The sequence below is a fragment of the Chanodichthys erythropterus genome, chromosome 23 (assembly GCF_024489055.1).
Source record: "Chanodichthys erythropterus isolate Z2021 chromosome 23, ASM2448905v1, whole genome shotgun sequence".
Lineage (NCBI taxonomy): Eukaryota > Metazoa > Chordata > Actinopteri > Cypriniformes > Xenocyprididae > Chanodichthys > Chanodichthys erythropterus.
The window spans coordinates 30,921,662-30,940,294 of record NC_090243.1 but is presented as its reverse complement, the minus strand read 5'-3'; the positions used below and the strand labels follow the sequence as shown (position 1 = coordinate 30,940,294).

Below are 18,633 nucleotides of genomic sequence, written 5' to 3'. Positions count from 1 at the left end.
TGCACTTAAATAGCAGAAGAGGAATGTTTGAGACACAGTCCACAAATAGGGTACAAAATAGGGCTTGACAGAGTGACATTTTAACTACCTTTCCTTTATAACAAAGGGTGAAAAGAGGGTTGAAAACCTTCTTTCTAACTTTTCTAACTAAGATAATTACATTCTAGCGAAAAAAAAACAAAAAAAACTTTTACAATAATATTTTTACTATTTTATAATAAAATAAAATGATGTCCAGCATTCCTGTCACCGTAAATAAGACAAGCGGTTTAGAGAATGGATGGACAATAAAATAAAATAAGCTTGAGCATCCTCATAAAATAAATATACTACAATCAATGCTACAATTTGTGTAATTTGCTATAATTTGTGTCATATCTTGGATGTTACAAGATAATTACTTGGGTTTACAAGTCTTAAAATTCAACTTTTAACGTAAACCCAAAAGACGGTTATTCAAGACCTTTAGTTTAAAGTTGTAAATTACAATTTTATATATGGTGTGGGAGAGAGGGGGTTAAACTGGTGGTCCCATTCCTCATCATTACCCCCCGCCTGTTCTCTCAGACTGGTGCTCTGATGGAGGGGTTGGCCATTAATTCAGAGAGCCGTCCAGCCTCTGATCACTGGAATGCAAAGGCAGGTATAATTTGCTGACTGCTGTTTTCAAAGGCTCTCTTCTCTCTCCAAGTCAAATTCATTACATGGCTCACCTTCCTGTCCATTTCTTTCTCTCTCTCCCCAGTCACTCCACGGTTTTATTTTAACATTTATTATATATATATATATATATATATATATATATATATATATATATATATATATATATATATATATATATATATATATATATATAAATATATAATAAATATAATATAATATATATATATAATAAATAAATATATATATATATATATATATATATATATATATATATATATATATATATATATATATATATATATATATATATATATATATATATATATATATTATATTATATATAGTTGCAAGAAAAAGTATGTGAACCACTTACAGAATCTGTGAAAATGTGAATAATTTTAATAAAATAAGAGATCATACAAAATGCATGTTATTTTCTATTTAATACTGTACTGAGTAAGATATTTTACATAAAAGATGTTTATATAAAGAAAAAAAAAAAAAAAACTGAATTTATTAAAATAACCCCGTTCAAAAGTTTGTGAACCATTGATTCTCAATACTGTGTGTAGTTACCTGGATGATCTACGACTGTTTTTATGTTTTGTGATGGTTGTTCATGAGTCCCTTGTTTGTTCTGAGCAGTTAAACTGAGCTCTGTTCTTCAGAAAAATCCTCCAGGTCCTGCAGATTCTTCAGTTTTCAAGCATGTTTTGAATATTTGAACCCTTTCCAGCAGTGACTATGATTTTGAGATCTGTCTTTTAACACTGAGGACAACTGAGGGACTCAAACACAACTATTAAAAAAAGGTTCAAACATTCACTAATGCGCCAGAAGGAAACACGATGCATTAAGAGCCAGGGGTGACAACTATGAACAGGATAAAGATGTCCAAATTTTTCTTATTTTGTTTAAATATCTTTTTTTTTTTTTCATTTAGTACTGCCCTTCGGAAGCAACAGAAGATACTTGCATGTTTCCCGGAAGAAAAATTAAGAACTATATTCCTTGACCTTGAAAGTTTTCACCTACCCAGGTCTTAATGCATTGCTTCTCCTTCTGGAGCATCAGTGAATGTTTGAACCTTTTTTAATAGTTTTGTTTGAGTACCTCAGCAGAGTGTGGCCAATATGCACACATTTTATTTTAAGCTTAATGTGTGCAAATTTTCATATTAAAACACTATCTCTTATACCATTTTAATATGTAGAGACAATAATTTAAGTTTCATTAGTCGCTTTTCCACTATCGCGCTGAACGGTTCTAAGAATGATAAGGAACAGTTCCAGTTATACAGTATGTGTAACTGTTCAGTTCACTGTACAATACACTTGAGCTTGATTCAGCACAGCACAGCACAATTACAAACCATTTTCTGCCCAGAATTCACAGCATGGTTGGCTAACTGTGCTGGTAGAATGCATGTAGTGACGTTGCAACTCAGGATTGGTCACTTGTCTGTTGCCTGGCTACCAGTTTCTCTGTAGCTGGCCAAGCGTGCTATTTGCGCGAAGTAAACACAAATTAATAATTACAATTAAAAGAAAGGTCTGATCATCCTCCATAAAATGGTTGCTATTTGCATCTTATACTGTCTGTAAACTCTTGCGCTACAAAAGGCAATGACTGATGCATTTGTGTTACATTCAATCGGACCCTGTTATCAGCCACACAGTGGAAAATGAAACCATATCTGTACCGTCTGGGCCGGATCGACACAGAATGGAACAGTTAAGCAACGAGAATGGTTTGGCCCAACAGTGGAAAAGCGGCTATTGAGCATCCTGACCAACCTGGCCCATCAGCACTGACTTGACCAATGGTGTGAATTTGTGGGCGGAGCTAACATTTAAAAAAAAAAAAAAAAAGGGGAACATCACCTTTAAGCACAAAAACACATTCTTTACCTCTACTGTCATCCATGTCTCCATCCCTGAAGAGTTCAGACTGAGGGTCAGGAGGTGTCTGCAGCACTGCCACACTGTTCTGATTGATGATCTTCAGCTTAAGTTTAGGTTTTGGTCGTCTGCGCCGGGCAGTCTGGACACATAAACTCTGGAGCTGACACAAGCCTGACTCAGTCAGACACACGCCGTCCTGAGTGTACGTCCGCTGGAATTCTGGAACGGAAAAGAACACAGCAATAATGACTGCAAAAGTACTCAAACTGTCCGTCTGACACTTTACCAATTTAAACAACTTAACTGTTACACAGCAAATCTGTTGAAGCAGAGTGCAATGAGCAAAAAAATATTTATAAATACCATTTTCCTTGACTTTTGTAAGAATCTGTGTCACTAAAGGAGGCTCGCTGATATCCATGAGCTTTGCCACTGTGCCACCTGTAACAACATAAGAGGAAGATGGAAGCTTGACTTATTTCAGGTTTAACACTGCATATTCACAGTCATTTGTTTAGTTATTTATTGATAAGGGGACAGTCTGGAGCCATTAAAGGCAGATTACATTAACTGCTGCTTCATTCACATGAACAGGTTGCAGCTTGATTTAAAATTCAGTCCATCTGCTTTTTTTTAATGAACCACATTTTGCTGGAACAAAGTTTCATTGACCAAAACACTCTAGTTTCCATCTGTTATAGAAGAATCAAGCATCACCGTGCATGTCATACAGAAATAAACAAGAGAGAATTCCTGAAGCTTATTCACCTGAGTTTATGATAAGAGCATTTTTGTTCAGCCAAGCAGCAAAAAAACAAAACAGATTTTTAGGCATATCCAACTCAAGTCTGTTTAGTTAATTGTAGTCTGAACAACCAAAACAAGGCAATTCAAACTACAATCACATGCCGAATAAATGTAATATTTGGAAATATGAGAACTCCAGGGGCTGGATTCACGTAAATCTTCTTTGAAAAAGAAAATTTGTTAGATAAATTCCAAGAAGTTAAGAATATTCCTAAGTGCAATTCCTGAAAATTTCATAAGCTCTCAAATATTTTCTCAAGAACATTTTATTTTATCTCAAGATAAAAAAAAGGACACTCTTTGGCATCTGATTGTATGTCAGTTCTTGCTGGAGACTGCACTGCCTTCAGAGCACACACTGAGCATGCACACTATTTCACTATTTATTATTTTCATCAACCATCTTGACAGGTCTTTAGCACTTTTTTTTAAGGCACTGTGCATTTAAAATTAAGATTTTTTTAAAGAGCCTCCAAGATGGATCGGTCTGTTGCATTCATCTTTCAGTCTTTCTGCTCTCTCTAAAGTGACTGTATCTGTGTGTGAGTTTGTGCGCACTGCTAGAGTGAATGCGTCCTGTATACGGTCGCTCTCCTATATGCTGATTGCTGCCAAAAATTTTGTTGTAACTATAGAGGCCCCTATTTGGCTTATTTTTGTAGAGTTGTTACTGAATTTCGAATTCCACAGAAAGTCACATCATGCATAATCATGACTAATCAGAGGTGTATGAGACGAGATACAGGGGTGCTCAATATCTGATTTTACACAGACCTACTGGTTTTCTCCCAATAAGTTAATATGCAGCCTATTATGATAATGCTATAAATAAAAATGTGAAAAGAAATAAGCTTTTAATAAATATTTTTAATGTGCGTGAACAAATCCAAGTAGTTTCACTTTCCATGATCCGTGACCGACAAGAGGAGCATCTCGGCGGCAGGGATTAAATCTTTAACAATGTCTGGGATGAGAAAATCTAAAGTGTGGAATTGGATACAATTTGAAATGATAAAAGATGATCCAAAAAACCTAAGATGCAAGTTGTGCCTACAGCTTATGTTCTACCACTCAACAACACAGCGTTAATAAGTTGACTAGCGCACTATTTGAAAAGCCTCAAACGGCAGTTTGCGTGAAAGAATGGATTTTTTCTGATCAGGTAGGCTACAAGTGATTTCAAAACATTTCATCCGGTTCTAATTTGATTTTTGGATGCTGCCAATTTTTAGCTACAAAGACAGTTTAGCGTTTATTGCCTCTGCAGTTAAAAAGACAAAGTTGACAATTCTGGCTATACTTTCGTTATTTTAATAATTTCTTTCATTTTAATTTTTTTGATCACTCTGGGTTATCTAATTTAACTTTCATTGGCTTGTGTTTTGAATATATTCCCCTGTACTTCAGCCATTTTGCACTTGTGACTTGATTATGACTATTTCATTTTTTAAAAATTATTTTTATTTATTAGAATGGTATATTCTGTTCTAATTCAATTCAGTAAATTAATTTTTGATTGTTTTTCGGTGCATCGATGTTGTGCTGTAGAGTTAAAGCTTGCTCGCACAGGCAATTTAGCCGATTTAATTTGATTTGCCAACATGTGAAATGCCTTTCTGCAGTTATTTATTTTTTTAGGTTTATCAATCCAAAATGTTTTTATTCATTTTCTTCTATATCTTTGTGTGGTGTTCTTTAAATTGTGGCTGTGAATGTTTATCCACATTGCCCTTCATTTCAGTTTAAAAAAGAAAACATGTCATTGTCAGTTTTGTCTATCACTTGACAGGCAGTTTGGTCACTTTATTAGAAAGTTGTTTCTCTGTGCCGTGTGAGAGAAAATAAAAGTTGTCTTAAGACCCGGGTATAGGCCTTCATTTTCCGTGTGCCCCGTGTATCTTGTGAACAGTTGAGCCTTTCAAAGTAGCTTATACTCCTTTGACCTTGAGGGCAGAAAGAGTTTGTGCATACTATTTAGTGGAATGCTGTTTTTCAAGCACACCCCCACCCCCGCTCAAACATAGTATATGATTCGACTATCAGATTCGACTATGTAAGTCCGTAGTCGGGGACACCCCTAAAATAATTTGTTACCAAATTGATGTGGTGTGGTCAGTGTGAGGTGACAGTGACAAATACAAAGTTTGGTGTCAATATACTGAAGCGTTGCAGTTACAGCCTCAGAATCAGTTTGGCATCATGCCATCAAAGTTGTTAAATGTGTTTTTCGAAAACAGTTTGGTCTATCAAAAAGCTTTTAATAACTTTTTGCTGACATAGTCTGAAAATGATCTGAGCCAATTCTGGTGAAAATCTGATCAAGGGTATAAGAGGATTTCAAAAAAAGAAGTTCAAAGAAAATAGGCTATCAAAGAAATTCAAAATAGCGAACAGCAATTTTGAAGAAAGAAAAAAAAAATGGCTTAACTGATATTATTGTTCTCAGTATGATTCAAGGAGTCTATGCAGACTGGTTTAATTAAAATAGGCAAAATTAAACAAAAGCTATTCGATTTTTTTGTAATTCATTATAATTGTTGCCCTCAAGGTGGCACTGTTTTGACACTGTTTTTTGAGTACCTTTAGGGCAATGCGCCGATGACCCATACCAAGGTTCGCAACAACAGACTAACGCGTTAATAATATACTGCATTTTACGACAAAATTAAAAAGTGACAGAATGACAGAGTGTCCAAAATGACAGATTTGGGTAAATTGGTTATCCTTCGACTCTGTATGCTGCACTGAATCAAAAGAGACAAGTTTTATGATTGTGGGGCACACCGTTCATAAGTTACAAGCAACAATATTAATTTTTCCATATCTCCTGACCAGTAGGTGGTGCAGTTTCAAAACACTGCAAGTAGCCTCAGATCATGCTTGTGGTGACAGGTACCAAGTGTCATCATAATATGCAAAAGCGTTGCGGAGATATAGCCTTGCATCCATTTTGACATGCTCTTCATCAAATTAATTTGCGTCTTATTCAAGAATAATTCGGTTTATCAAAAAAAAAAGATGACAGTAAAAAAAAAAAAAAAAAAAAGAAAAAGAAAAAAAAAAAAAGAGAAAAACAAAAGTTATTAGCATAAACATGAGTGCAATTTTTTTTCAGATGGTGGAGCTAGAGGGATCGAGTTAAAGACTCCAAAATTGCTGTTATTAATGTTGAGAATGGCTTTTATCTGTGTGCCAAATTTCATCATTTTCCCCACAAGTGTTTCTTGGGCTTCCATAGACTCAAGGGTGGAAGAAGAAGAAGAAGAAAAAAGAATAGTAATACAAAGAACACGAACGGATACAATAGGCGCCTACACACCTTCAGTGCTTGGCTCCTAAAGATAAGAACAATCTTAAAATTTAAATTCTGTCATTAATTACTCACCCTCGTGCCATTCCACACCTGTAAGACCTTCGTTAGTCTTCGGAACACAAATTAAGACATTTTAGTTGAAATTCGATGGCTCAGTGAGGCCTGCATAGTCAGCAATGACACTTCCTCTCTCAAGATCCATTAATGTACTAAAAACATATTTAAATCGGTTCATGTGAGTACAGTGGTTCTACCTTAATATTATAAGCGACGAGAATATTAATATTACAAAGTGACAAGAATATTTTTGGTGCACCAAAAAAAACCCAAAATAACTTATTTAGTGATGGCCGATTTCAAAACACTGCTTCATGAAGCATTGGAGCACAATGAATCAGTGTATCGAATCATGATTCAGATCGCGTGTCAAACTGCCAACGGCTGAAATCACATGACTGGCACTCCGAACAGCAGATGCTTCATGAAGCAGTGTTTTGAAATCGGCCATCACTATATAAGTCGTTATTTAGTTTTTTTTGGCGTACCAAAAATATTCTTTTCGCTTTATAATATTAATATTGAACCACTGTACTCGCATGAACTGATTTAAATATGTTTTTAGTACCTTTATGGATCTTGAGAGAGGAAATGTCATTGCTCCCTACGGAGGCCTCACGGAGCCATCGGATTTCAACTAAAATATCTTAATTTGTGTTCCGAAGATTAACCAAGGTCTTACCGGTGTGGATCGGCATGGTAAGTAATAAATGACAGAATTTTCATTTTTGGGTGAACTAACCCTTTAAGTAGTATTTATGGGAATATGGGAACACAATAGCAGTTCAGTCAAAATTATTCTTAAGAATGTTTCACATATCTGGCCCCAGAAGTCTGTAGCGCTTACCAGATATGGACATGGTGTGCATTCTACATAGAGAGCAGTCAAAGCCCTCATCCGCTGCATTCTCCACCTCTTCATCAGAGTTCAGGCCTTGACATGAGGCATGAACCCACCTGCAGACCAAACATCATGATTAGGCCACATTCATAACCAGTCATCCATTAAGGAGAAGTCACAAAGGATGCAAATATCACAGGCTCACTGCAATGAATATCTTCCCCCATCAACAGCATTTATTCATGTACTAATCTACTGCTGAGCCATTTCCCATGATACTCTTTTATTCTGCCGTTATGACATTTGGCATGATGGAGTGCCGCCCACCTGTCACACTGCCGGCACTGTAGGATGAGCTCTTCCTCTCTGTAGTTGCGCGCACACACAGGACACACAGTGTGACTCGCACATGGGCCGCATTGCGTGTAGTTATTCTGCCACTCACAGCGCAGGCCGGGCGACGTGGCTCCACACTGAGTACACAACACACACCTGATGGAGAATAATGCAGTTACACACCTATATAACACGTATTAGTGTGCAAAGACACGTTATCCCATACACACACACACACACACACTTTTAATCATAAACGTCTAAATCCATCCTTTCACACTCATTTTGTAGCCTTTCTGTGAATGGACGCACCTCTTGTTTGCACATGGCTTAGCATCGACTGCGCTGCCCTATAAATAAATATTTAAATGGCTCCAATCCAAGTAAAGCTCTGACCGAATGCTTCACAATGTAATGCAAACCCAGTCTGTTTGTACAAGGATTACACGTGACATTACAGCAAATATGTATGAAATCCCCTTCGATCTTGTTTGAAAGCAGCTGCTAAAGATCAAGAGAGTGTTAGATGGGTAGAGAATGAAAAAAAATACAAAAAAAAACAATAGAGGATGCAAAGAGAGATTTGAGGCTAACAAAGAGATAAAGCTAATGCATTGACAGCGGGAGGGAAATTCAAATGGAAGAAATTGATAGAGAATGTCACAGAGTCGTGAATACATGGCACCTGTAAAGAAAACACCTGACTATTTCACCCCAAAATCTAAAGTAAAAATAAGAAACCAGATTTTAGATCAGAGGTCACTCTTCTGCTGGAACTAGACTTGTGTACGGCTGTTATAAATATGGATATTTTTCTTACAAAAACCCATCACTTTATTGGATGGATGCACTTTTTTGGGCTTCAAAATCTCAACCTCCCATTCACTACCATTATAAAGCCAGGATATTTTTTATTGTAACTCCGACTGTCTTCATCTGAAAGAAGATACACCTAGGATGGCTTGAGGATAAGTAAATCATGGTACGCATTTTAATTTTGGTGTGAACTATCCCTTTAAGCTTTTGGAAAATAAACTGAATCCTATTTTAGGATCATTGAAATTTTGCATTTTGACATTATTCTGAATTATTATTCAGAATAATCATAAATATTATTATTCTATTATTCGCAATAATAATTCATAATTATTATTCTTATTCTTATTTGACATTAAGTTCTGAAGCCATATGATAGCTTTTATTTTTTTTGAGGAACAGTCCAAAACTCATTCATGGAAATGATCCCCTCTGCTGCAGCTCATTATTCATATTGCAAACTCACCACTGAATTTATATTCACAAAATAAGTTTTCACAAATGCAGTAGTTTGCAATATTTTTTCAAAAAAACAAACAAACAAAAAAAACAATAGTTTGCACATTTTACATTTCAACACTAATTGCTGAATCTGCATGTGCATGTGCAAATTTCCATGTGTGTACGGAACTTTTTTCAAAAGTTCTTAAGACAAAGAATTTATGGTTCATATTTTGTAAATATAATCATTTTGAGACTATTGTAGCTCCATACATAAATATCACTGTCCATCCTTTATATTCAAACTGGCACATCACATTCAGTTACAACAAATTCAAGAAAAATGTTAATTTATGTGATTGAAATGGGTTGTTTAATGCGTCACAAATGAATGCAAGTAATGCATTTTTTTCCTGTGACTATGACAATATTTTGATAATGCTAACAATATTGATGCAACTCTCTCCCTTGGCTCTTCAAGGCACATGTTTCCAGATAGATCTTTCCCCTTTTTCAGTTAATTTATATTCATTTGGGGAATTCAATGTGTCAATATACTCATAATTACCTGCATGATTAATTAGTTAACAGTTTGAATTAACAGATGTTTTATATATATATATATATATATATTATATATATATATATATATATATATATATATATATATATATATATATATATATATATATATATATATATATATATATATATATATATATATATATATATATATATATATATATATATATATATATATATATATATATTTATTTATTTATTTTACGCTCAGTGTACATGAGTACACCCCCTTTGAAAAAAGTAATATTTTAAACAATATCTCATTGGACACAAAAACTATTTCAAAATGTTGACAAGACTAAGTTTTATATGGCATCTGTTTAACTTATGAGATGAAAGTATGGTTAATAATATAACTTAAAGAACACAATTTTCAGTTTTACTCAAATTAGGGTGCTACAAAAATGAGTACACCCCACTGAAAGTCTCTGGAGCAAAGCTAAATTTTAGACTACAAATGTATATTTTAACAAGAATTCCACCACAGGTGAGACTAATTATTCATTACACAGGTGTCCAGCAGACAGTTGACAGTCAGCAATGGCACCATATGGAAGAGAAATGTCACAGGACCCGAGAAAGAAAATAATTTCTTTACACCAGAAAGGTGAAGGCTACAAGAAGATCAGGAAAGCTTTACTTGTCAGTCAGAATACTGTAGCAAAAGTGGTACAAAAATGTAAAAAAGATGGAACTGCAATCATCTCACAGAGACGTCCAGATCGTCCACGGAAGTTAACACCTCAACAGGAGCGTCTTCTGATGAGAAGGGTTGAAGAAAATCGGTATGCAAGTTCACTGCAGTTATCTAAAGAAGTAGAAAGCCAAACTGGGGTGACTATTTCCAGTGACACAATACGGCGTACACTGCAGAGGAATGGCGTGCATGGGTGCCGTCCACGAAAGAATGTTTTTGGAACTGATGGCTTCAAAACTGTATGGCGTCGCAAAAGTGAGGAATACAAGGAAAAATGCATGGTGCCTACAGTGAAACATGATGGTGGCAGTGTCCTTATGTGGGGCTGCATGAGTGCTGCTGGTGTCGGGAGCTGCATTTCATTGATGGCATCATGAATTCACAGATGTACTGCTCTATACTGAAAGAGAAGATGCTACCATCACTCCGTGCTCTTGGTCGTCCTGCACTTTTCCAACATGACAATGATCCTAAACACACATCTAAGGTCACTGTTGGATTTCTGAAGAAGAACAAGGTGAAAGTGATTCAGTGGCTCCTGATCTGAACCCAATCGAACACCTATGGGGAATTCTGAAGAGACAAGTTGAGCATCACTCTCCATCCAGCATCCAGTCTCTAAAAGAGGTCATTCTTGAAGAATGGAAAAAGATAGATGTTGCAAAATGTCGCCAACTTGTTCATTCCATGCCTAGAAGACTTGGTGCTGTCATTAAAAATCATGGATTTATATATATATAAATTACAAAGAAAGAAAGAAAGAAAGAAAGAAAGAAAGAAAGAAAGAAAGAAAGAAAGAAAGAAAGAAAGAAAGAAAGAAAGAAAGAAAGAAAGAAAGAAAGAAAGAAAGAAAGAAAGAAAGAAAGAAAGAAAGAAAGAAAGATCATTTGCATGTGCTTATGTTTTGTCACTTTAAACATTCAAACCATTCAAGTGGACACAGAGATCTGTGTCTCATTGATTTCTCTTTTGTGCATTCTTGCTCTTGAACAGACAAACACATACAATATTGTCATGAGAAAATCACATACCCTTTTTTCTTTTTATGTATTTATTTGTGCTATTGCTTGTAATTTGTCTTCAATAATGTTTGAACTTTATACTAGTTAGGCTAGTAGTTTTTGCTGTGGCATCAAAATTGTAATCAAGAGCTGTGAAATTTTACTGGTATCTAAAATTCAGTGTCTTATTTATTAAAATACAATGGTCAAAATAATGAAAATAACTATTTTTATTCATTAACTATACATTTTTTGTGGCAGGGTAAGTAAAAATTTTGCCTCACTTGCCTCACTGCATCAGCAGAAAACATCCTTAGTGCTGAGCTCTGATATATAGTCTTTAAACCTCAAGACCGACACAGATGAAGACAGAAATATGAAAGTACTAAACTGGGCTGTTATCCAACGCTGCTTCTAATTTTAGAGAAGACTTCTCTGTGTGTGTGTGTGTGTGTGTGTGTGTGTGTGTGTGTGTGTGTGTGTGTGTGTGTGTACATACCACTTGCACTTCCAGCTGCCTTTGGGTACATTCTGCAGTGGTGGGTCCAGACAGTATGTGTGGTAGCTAATGTCACAGTCATCACAGAGCAGTAAGCGCCCGGGGTCACTGGCCTGCCCACATGCCTCACACACTGTGCACTCCAGACAGCGCCAGCCTTTACTCAACACCACTTTTGTGATCTAAAACAGACACACACACCTGAGGTCAGAGGTCAAGCACTAGTCCAAAAGGCAATGGAGGGTTATATATTTAGCAGGCAATAATCTGGATGGATACAAAAAACACAAAGAACACAGCTGTGAGATGTCTCTAGGGTCAGAGGTATTTGTCAGAAGGATTTGCTGGTATTTACAGATCAATTTATGTGGGTGGAGATAAATCAATCCAACCACATCGTCCTGTATTAACAAGCGTGTCTAGTTTGCCTGCTGTTCACCAGTACTTCTGGGTTTGTACTCCACTGGGGGAAGCGATAAATTTATCTATATTAATGAAGGAATATTTTAGGACTGCCCCCTAATAGTCGACTAACCATTAGTCAACGAGAAGAGGCTTAGTTGACCGAATTTGTATTAGTCGCAGAAAAAAAAAAATCCACAGGAAGTGGCAAAGTCTGTGACGGACAGATTGTCTATGTGGTAATGACAGTACATTGGGCAGGACATCCAAATGCTCGGCTATTATTCATCAACCTCAAATGGCTTATCATCTGAAACATTAGTAGCAACTTTACATGGCCGCTCGCTTTATCGTTAACCTAGAAAAATGTGGGCTATTCCAGTGTTTGTGTGGAGTGTGAAATCTGAATAGTAGCATGCTTACTGCATGACAGCTAACACGGAGGCCTGGTGTGATCACTTGCGCTTAAAATTCTCTGTCATTTTTGTTCATACAGATAAGAGTAATACATCTTTTGATACTGGAAAGAGTCTACCTTCATTCATGTGCACTCGCAATACCAAAAAAAGTTGTGCTTTTGTAAAATAATGAAAGCAAACAGGGTGCACTTTCTGCAGTCTCTCTCTGTAAACTTGAGGCATTCATACTCATTCTGCTGGTGCGCTTGAACGCTGATTAGGCAATAGGCATTAAAGGCTCTTTATTATGATTTATATGGTTTGTTAATAAACGTGTGATTTTAGTCGACTAATCACTTAAAATGGACGACTACTAGTCAACCAGAAAAATCTTTAGTCGAGGGCAGCCCTAGAATATTTAAATATTGGCTTTATATAGGCTTGACATGGCAACTATTTGGAGATGCAAAGTTTTAGTTGACAGAATAGTTCAAATAAAACTTCTCAAATCATGACGACTTGTTGTTCACAGTACTCTGACCAGTCGCTGTCAAATTCCAAAAGAGCAGCATAAAAGATGGCCACACAAGTCATGAGGCATATTCCCAGTCCTCATCATAGTGTTAGTTGACACAAAAATAAAAATCGTCATTGTTTACTATCACCCTCCTCATGCTGTTCCAAACCCACAAGTTTTAAGTTCACATCTTCGCAACACTAATGAAGATATTTTCAATGAAACCTGATTTCTGTCCATCCCAAGTTCATGCAACCAAAACTCTGAGCTTTAAAAAGTTTGTACATAAAGCAATGTAAAAATGTACTCCAGTTGAATCAAGCTGTTTAATCCAAGTATTCTAAGACAGTCCTTTATGTAATGAACAGGAAGCTCAACTGCACTTGCTTGACGTGCAAGAACAAATGAGCTCTATGTATGTGCGATGGTCAATGTTTACATGTGAATAAAAGCCTAAATTAAATATGTTCATCATATGACTTGGATAAAACCACTGGATTCATATTGGATGACTTTTATGATATTTATTATGACATATTTACTTATATGTTTTTATGAAATTTGATGCTTAAAAATTTTGGTGTAATAGACATTCAATAAAGGGGCATAAATCTCTCAACTTTCATTAAAATATCTTCATTTGTCTATCTTTATTCGAAGATAAACAAAAGTATCATGAGTTTGTACAGAACTTTATTTTTTGTGCAAACTAACCCTTTAAGTCATTAATACAATTTCCTCTCTCAAATCTAATTCAAACTTGCCTACATTCCATCATGGCACCTCAATATGTGTTGTGCCAGGTTTGACAATAAAAAAGATTAGTCATTACTACACTAAGAACCAATGATGTTTGAGGACTTATAATTCATCATACAAAGCTATCGCATGGCTTTAGAAAGAATATGACACACAATTTGTACAGACAACTTTTATAATATGTTGCTTGATGATATTTGATAGTATAAATCATTGTCTACTTTCACTGTACAAGAAAGAATAGCGTGAACATTTCTCCTTTTGTGTTAGATGGAAAAAATAAAGTCAAACTTCGAAGGTTTAGAACAAGGTTAGTGTGAGTAAATAACAGAATTTTCATCAATTATCTTTAAATAAATATCCTTGTTCTGTTATCTGGGGTAGAAGCAATTATCTTCAGCAGCTGTGATTTTTTTCTAGTCAGCTGCTTGCACAGACCAATGGATGAATGAGAGATAGACAGCTCACAGAAGCTGGGCTCGCTCAGAATGGATGACACCTGGTCATGACATTTGCCTATTAGATACTGAATTTATAAATAACATCCATGTGTGTAGGTTGTGCACATTTATGAAATGGATAATACCACGTTCTATGTTCTGATGGAATAAGCAATATTTGAAGCTGTGGTAAAATAGCTGATAAATGTGCACCTGTACACACTGATCAGCTTAATTCTATATTAACGTACTGATCTACAACAAAACAAGGATGAACTGCATGTTGCTTAGCAACCTTAAACATCCAGCAGATAAGCTAATGAACTACATTAGGGATTCACAACAAGGGGTATGTGTTCCCTCAGGTGGTACTTAAACAAATTCCAGGGGGTAAAGATGATAATTTTTCTATGCTTGAAAAACCCTGAAATTGCGATTTATAATAAAATATCAAGGCTGTCAAAAATCATAAAAATTAATCATTTAATCTTATTTTTCTGGTAGAGAACACCTTAAGAATAATATGAGAATACATTTTGGTTTGTTGTTTTTGAATGGGTACTGATGGGGTTTGCAGGAGCTCATATTAAGACAATAAATGTTGGGACACATTATAATACTATTACTATACACTATTACTGTGGTGGTGGTTATTAATAATAATTCATTTACAGAACACTAGTGTTTTTATAATTTTTCATCTTTTCATATTTTCATCTTTTTAATGCACAACCTCTTAGGATTTATTGCTTTAATTGTTCCTAATCAGGTCCACACTGAATCTGTGTCTGCAGAACTTCACATAAATCTCAGCAGATTTCAGAATCCAAACTGGAAATGTGTAAAAATCTGGAGAATCCATCTGGGCCTCTTATATTAAATGAAGATCAGGAAGTTTCTCTACTTATAGGCATATCTCAAAGCGCTGAGAGATACTGAAAGCACCCTGATGTATTCTTCTGCTGTCTTCACATGATAAAGATCTCTGCTTTAGTCTATCAACATAAGACACCGTCTTCATAATCCTCTTAACATATTACGCATTACCCTCGGGCTGCTTTCATCCAGGTCCTCTCACACACTGACCTGTCACACTTATCTCACGCACCATTAACCTTCACTTCAGATAAAAGCAGCTCATAATTTAAACCACTACGTTTCATGAACGGTGCTAGTGAACGGGGTCAGCTGTGATTGATGGAGGCAGGGTACTTACCTTAATATTGACGCAGAAGGGGTGGTAGCACTGGCCGCATTGGGAGCAGGCCAGCAGTCTGCCCTCAGCACCCTGACCAAAGCTGCCACACACCACACACATATCCTGGGGACACAAGAAAGATCAGAGACCCACCCGTGAAGTTAATAATAAAGATAATCTAAGGCTCGTATTTTGAAGAGCAGAATTCATGTGCCCTATAAAGGTCTAAGATAAGATGGGAGATGTTTTTACTATGTTAAACTAAATTTCATTTCATTTAAACTAAATTACTAAATTTCTGATGTGCTTTGTGCATGTTGATAACATACATTTGATATTTTGTATTTTTATCTAATGCAATGCCATTCAGATATTAAGTGTGAAAATACAGGGCCACTGTACATGACAAATAAATACAACATGAAACCACAGAGTGAGCACTACTTAAAGGGTTAGTTCACCCAAAAATGAAAATTCTGTCATTTATTACTCACCCTCATGTCGTTCCACACCCATAAGACCTTCATTCATCTTCGGAACACAAATTAAGATATTTTTGATAAAATCCGATGGCTCAGTGCTGGCAAGATAATTAACACTTTCAGATGGCCAGAAAGCTACTAAAGACATATTTAAAACAGTTCACGCGACTACAGTAGTTCAACTTTAATGTTATGAAGCGACAAGAATACTTTTTGTGCGCCGAGGAAAAAAAAAGAATGACTTTATTCCACAATATCTAGTGATGGGCGATTTCAAAACACTGTTTCATGAAGCTTCGAAGCTTTAAGAATCTTTTGCTTTGAATCAGTGGTTCGAAGCGTGTATCAAACCGCCAAAGTCACGCACCCTAGTGGTGAACCATTGAAATTTCGAAACACTTATGACGTAACGAAGCCTCATTTACTGTAATCACATGACCTTGGCAGTTTGAGACATGCTCCGAACCACTGATTTGAAACAAAAGATTCGTAAAGCTTAGAAGCTTCATGAAGCAGTGTTTTGAAAACACCCATCACTAGATATTGTTGAATAATGTCGTTATTTTGTTTTTTTGGTGTACAAAAAGTATTCTCGTCGCTTCATAACATAAGGTTGAACCACTGTAGTCACATGAACTGTTTCAACATGTCTTCTGGGCATTTTGCTGTCAATGGTGGCCTCACAAGCCATTGGATTTTATCCAAAAGATCTTAATTTGTGTTCCGAAGATTAACAAATGTCTTATAGGTGTGGAACGATAAGAGGGTGAGTAATAAATAACAGAATTTTCATTTTTGGGTGAACTAACCCTTTAACTGCAAAAAATCTTCCTCAAATACTTACTTGTTTAAGTGTGAAGGAGTCAGATGTGGAGAACATAACCACAGTGTTGTGCATGGAGTTCTCCTCCTCTTCTTTTACAACATATGGAGAATCCATAAAGCTTACCTGTAACAGGGAAAATGACACCAGTTTACATTTTCACAGATTCCATGCACCGGTTTCTAAAATATTACTACACTGTGTCTACTGATGATATGTTATTTTCTGTAATTTTTTTCATTGTAATCATGCAACTGAAAAGGTCCATTGTGGTCAGTTGGGCTTCTTTTGATCGGGTTGGGTGGGAGAAATCTGCATTGGGTGGATGGAGAAATTTTGGGCTGTTTTTCCTATCCGTTTAGGGGTCACACTTGGCTCCTTCCTCAAGAAAAACAATGCAATATATTTTTGTTCAATAATATTTTTTTTATTATTTAGAATTTTGAGGGTATTTTATGAAACTATGCAATAATTATAAAATTTTTATTAGCTATTTTTCTCCATTGAAAACGGAGAAAAATTGGATATATACTTAGACATTCTCAAAGACTACTTTTTGTCTACTTTTTAGTTTTCTTTTTATGAAATTTTGATTTGAAAAATCAAAACTCTGCCACTTTTTGATTTGAATTGTCAGTTTTTGCATTAATTTTACTACAGATAAACCGGAACACAGGAGCACATTTTGCTACACAACATCAAAATTCAATAAAAATGTAACAAAAATTAGCATGTATGCTTTATCACAGCTTAATTAATCTGGATCTGATCTGATTTCAACCTCTTTTGGCCCAACTTCACCATATTGTTACAGCCACACCAGTTCATTTGTGTGTGTATTATAGTATGTTATGTGTGTGTGTGTGTGTGGGGGTGTGTGTGTCTGTGAGTGTGTGTGTTTTTGAGACAGTGTGTCTGTTTTGTAGTGTCTTGTGTAACCTCTTCCTCACTGTTTGTTTTTTTTAACTGCATTGTGGCTGAATTATTGATATTGAATTTTATCTGATTTGTAGTTTGTATCAACAAAAGAATCTCCGAGTTTTTATATCTTTCAGTATTTCCCATTAATTTACTATGTCGTTCATTTTTCATTGTCATCCCATTCTAATGAAGAAAAAAAAAAAAAAAAAAAAAAAAAAGTAAAATTTCAAAATGCTAATTTTTTCAGTCATTTTTCACCGAAGAGGCCCAGAGGGTTAAATAATAAGCTGTTTCTTTTTCCCTTTGGTTTTTGTTTAGTAGTGTTATTTTAATTAATTTGAACACTTGTATAATTAAGTACCACTGAAAAATAATGTGTAGTGCTGACATCAACATGACATTTTCCTTAACATGACCCTTATTGTTTGTTTAACCTGTCAATCAATTTGCCATCTTTTATATTGGTGAGACTTGATGACTTATGAGCGATATTTTAGTGCGATGATTGGGTTTTAGCCTGATACGGGACCAGATTTTGAACGTGTACCAGTATATTCAAGTGATTTCAATGCCAAAGTTCCTAAATATAAGATGAACGGTAAAGAATGGCAGAGTGAGCCAACTCTGAAAATGTAAATTATACCTGTAGTGTGAGATGACTCAAAGCCTCTTTGTAAATATAGTTATAACTCTGAAATTAGAGCACAGCTGAAAGTCTTCATTAAAATCAAAACTG

The 18,633-nt window shown here is 35.5% G+C and overlaps 1 protein-coding gene across 3 annotated transcripts in view; it reads right to left on the bottom strand.

The window, feature by feature from the left end:
• kmt2ca (lysine (K)-specific methyltransferase 2Ca) overlaps positions 1-18,633 on the bottom strand; it is a 157,808-nt gene that overhangs the window by 38,192 nt on the left and 100,983 nt on the right. For all 3 annotated transcript variants that reach the window (XM_067377809.1, XM_067377811.1, XM_067377810.1), the window contains exons 17-23: positions 16,998-17,102; positions 15,690-15,794; positions 11,958-12,139; positions 7,913-8,077; positions 7,592-7,701; positions 2,931-3,008; positions 2,574-2,786 (exon numbers count right to left, since the gene is read on the bottom strand). In XM_067377809.1, the coding sequence (XP_067233910.1) occupies positions 2,574-2,786; positions 2,931-3,008; positions 7,592-7,701; positions 7,913-8,077; positions 11,958-12,139; positions 15,690-15,794; positions 16,998-17,102 (958 nt within the window). The remainder of the gene's footprint in view (positions 1-2,573; positions 2,787-2,930; positions 3,009-7,591; positions 7,702-7,912; positions 8,078-11,957; positions 12,140-15,689; positions 15,795-16,997; positions 17,103-18,633) is intronic.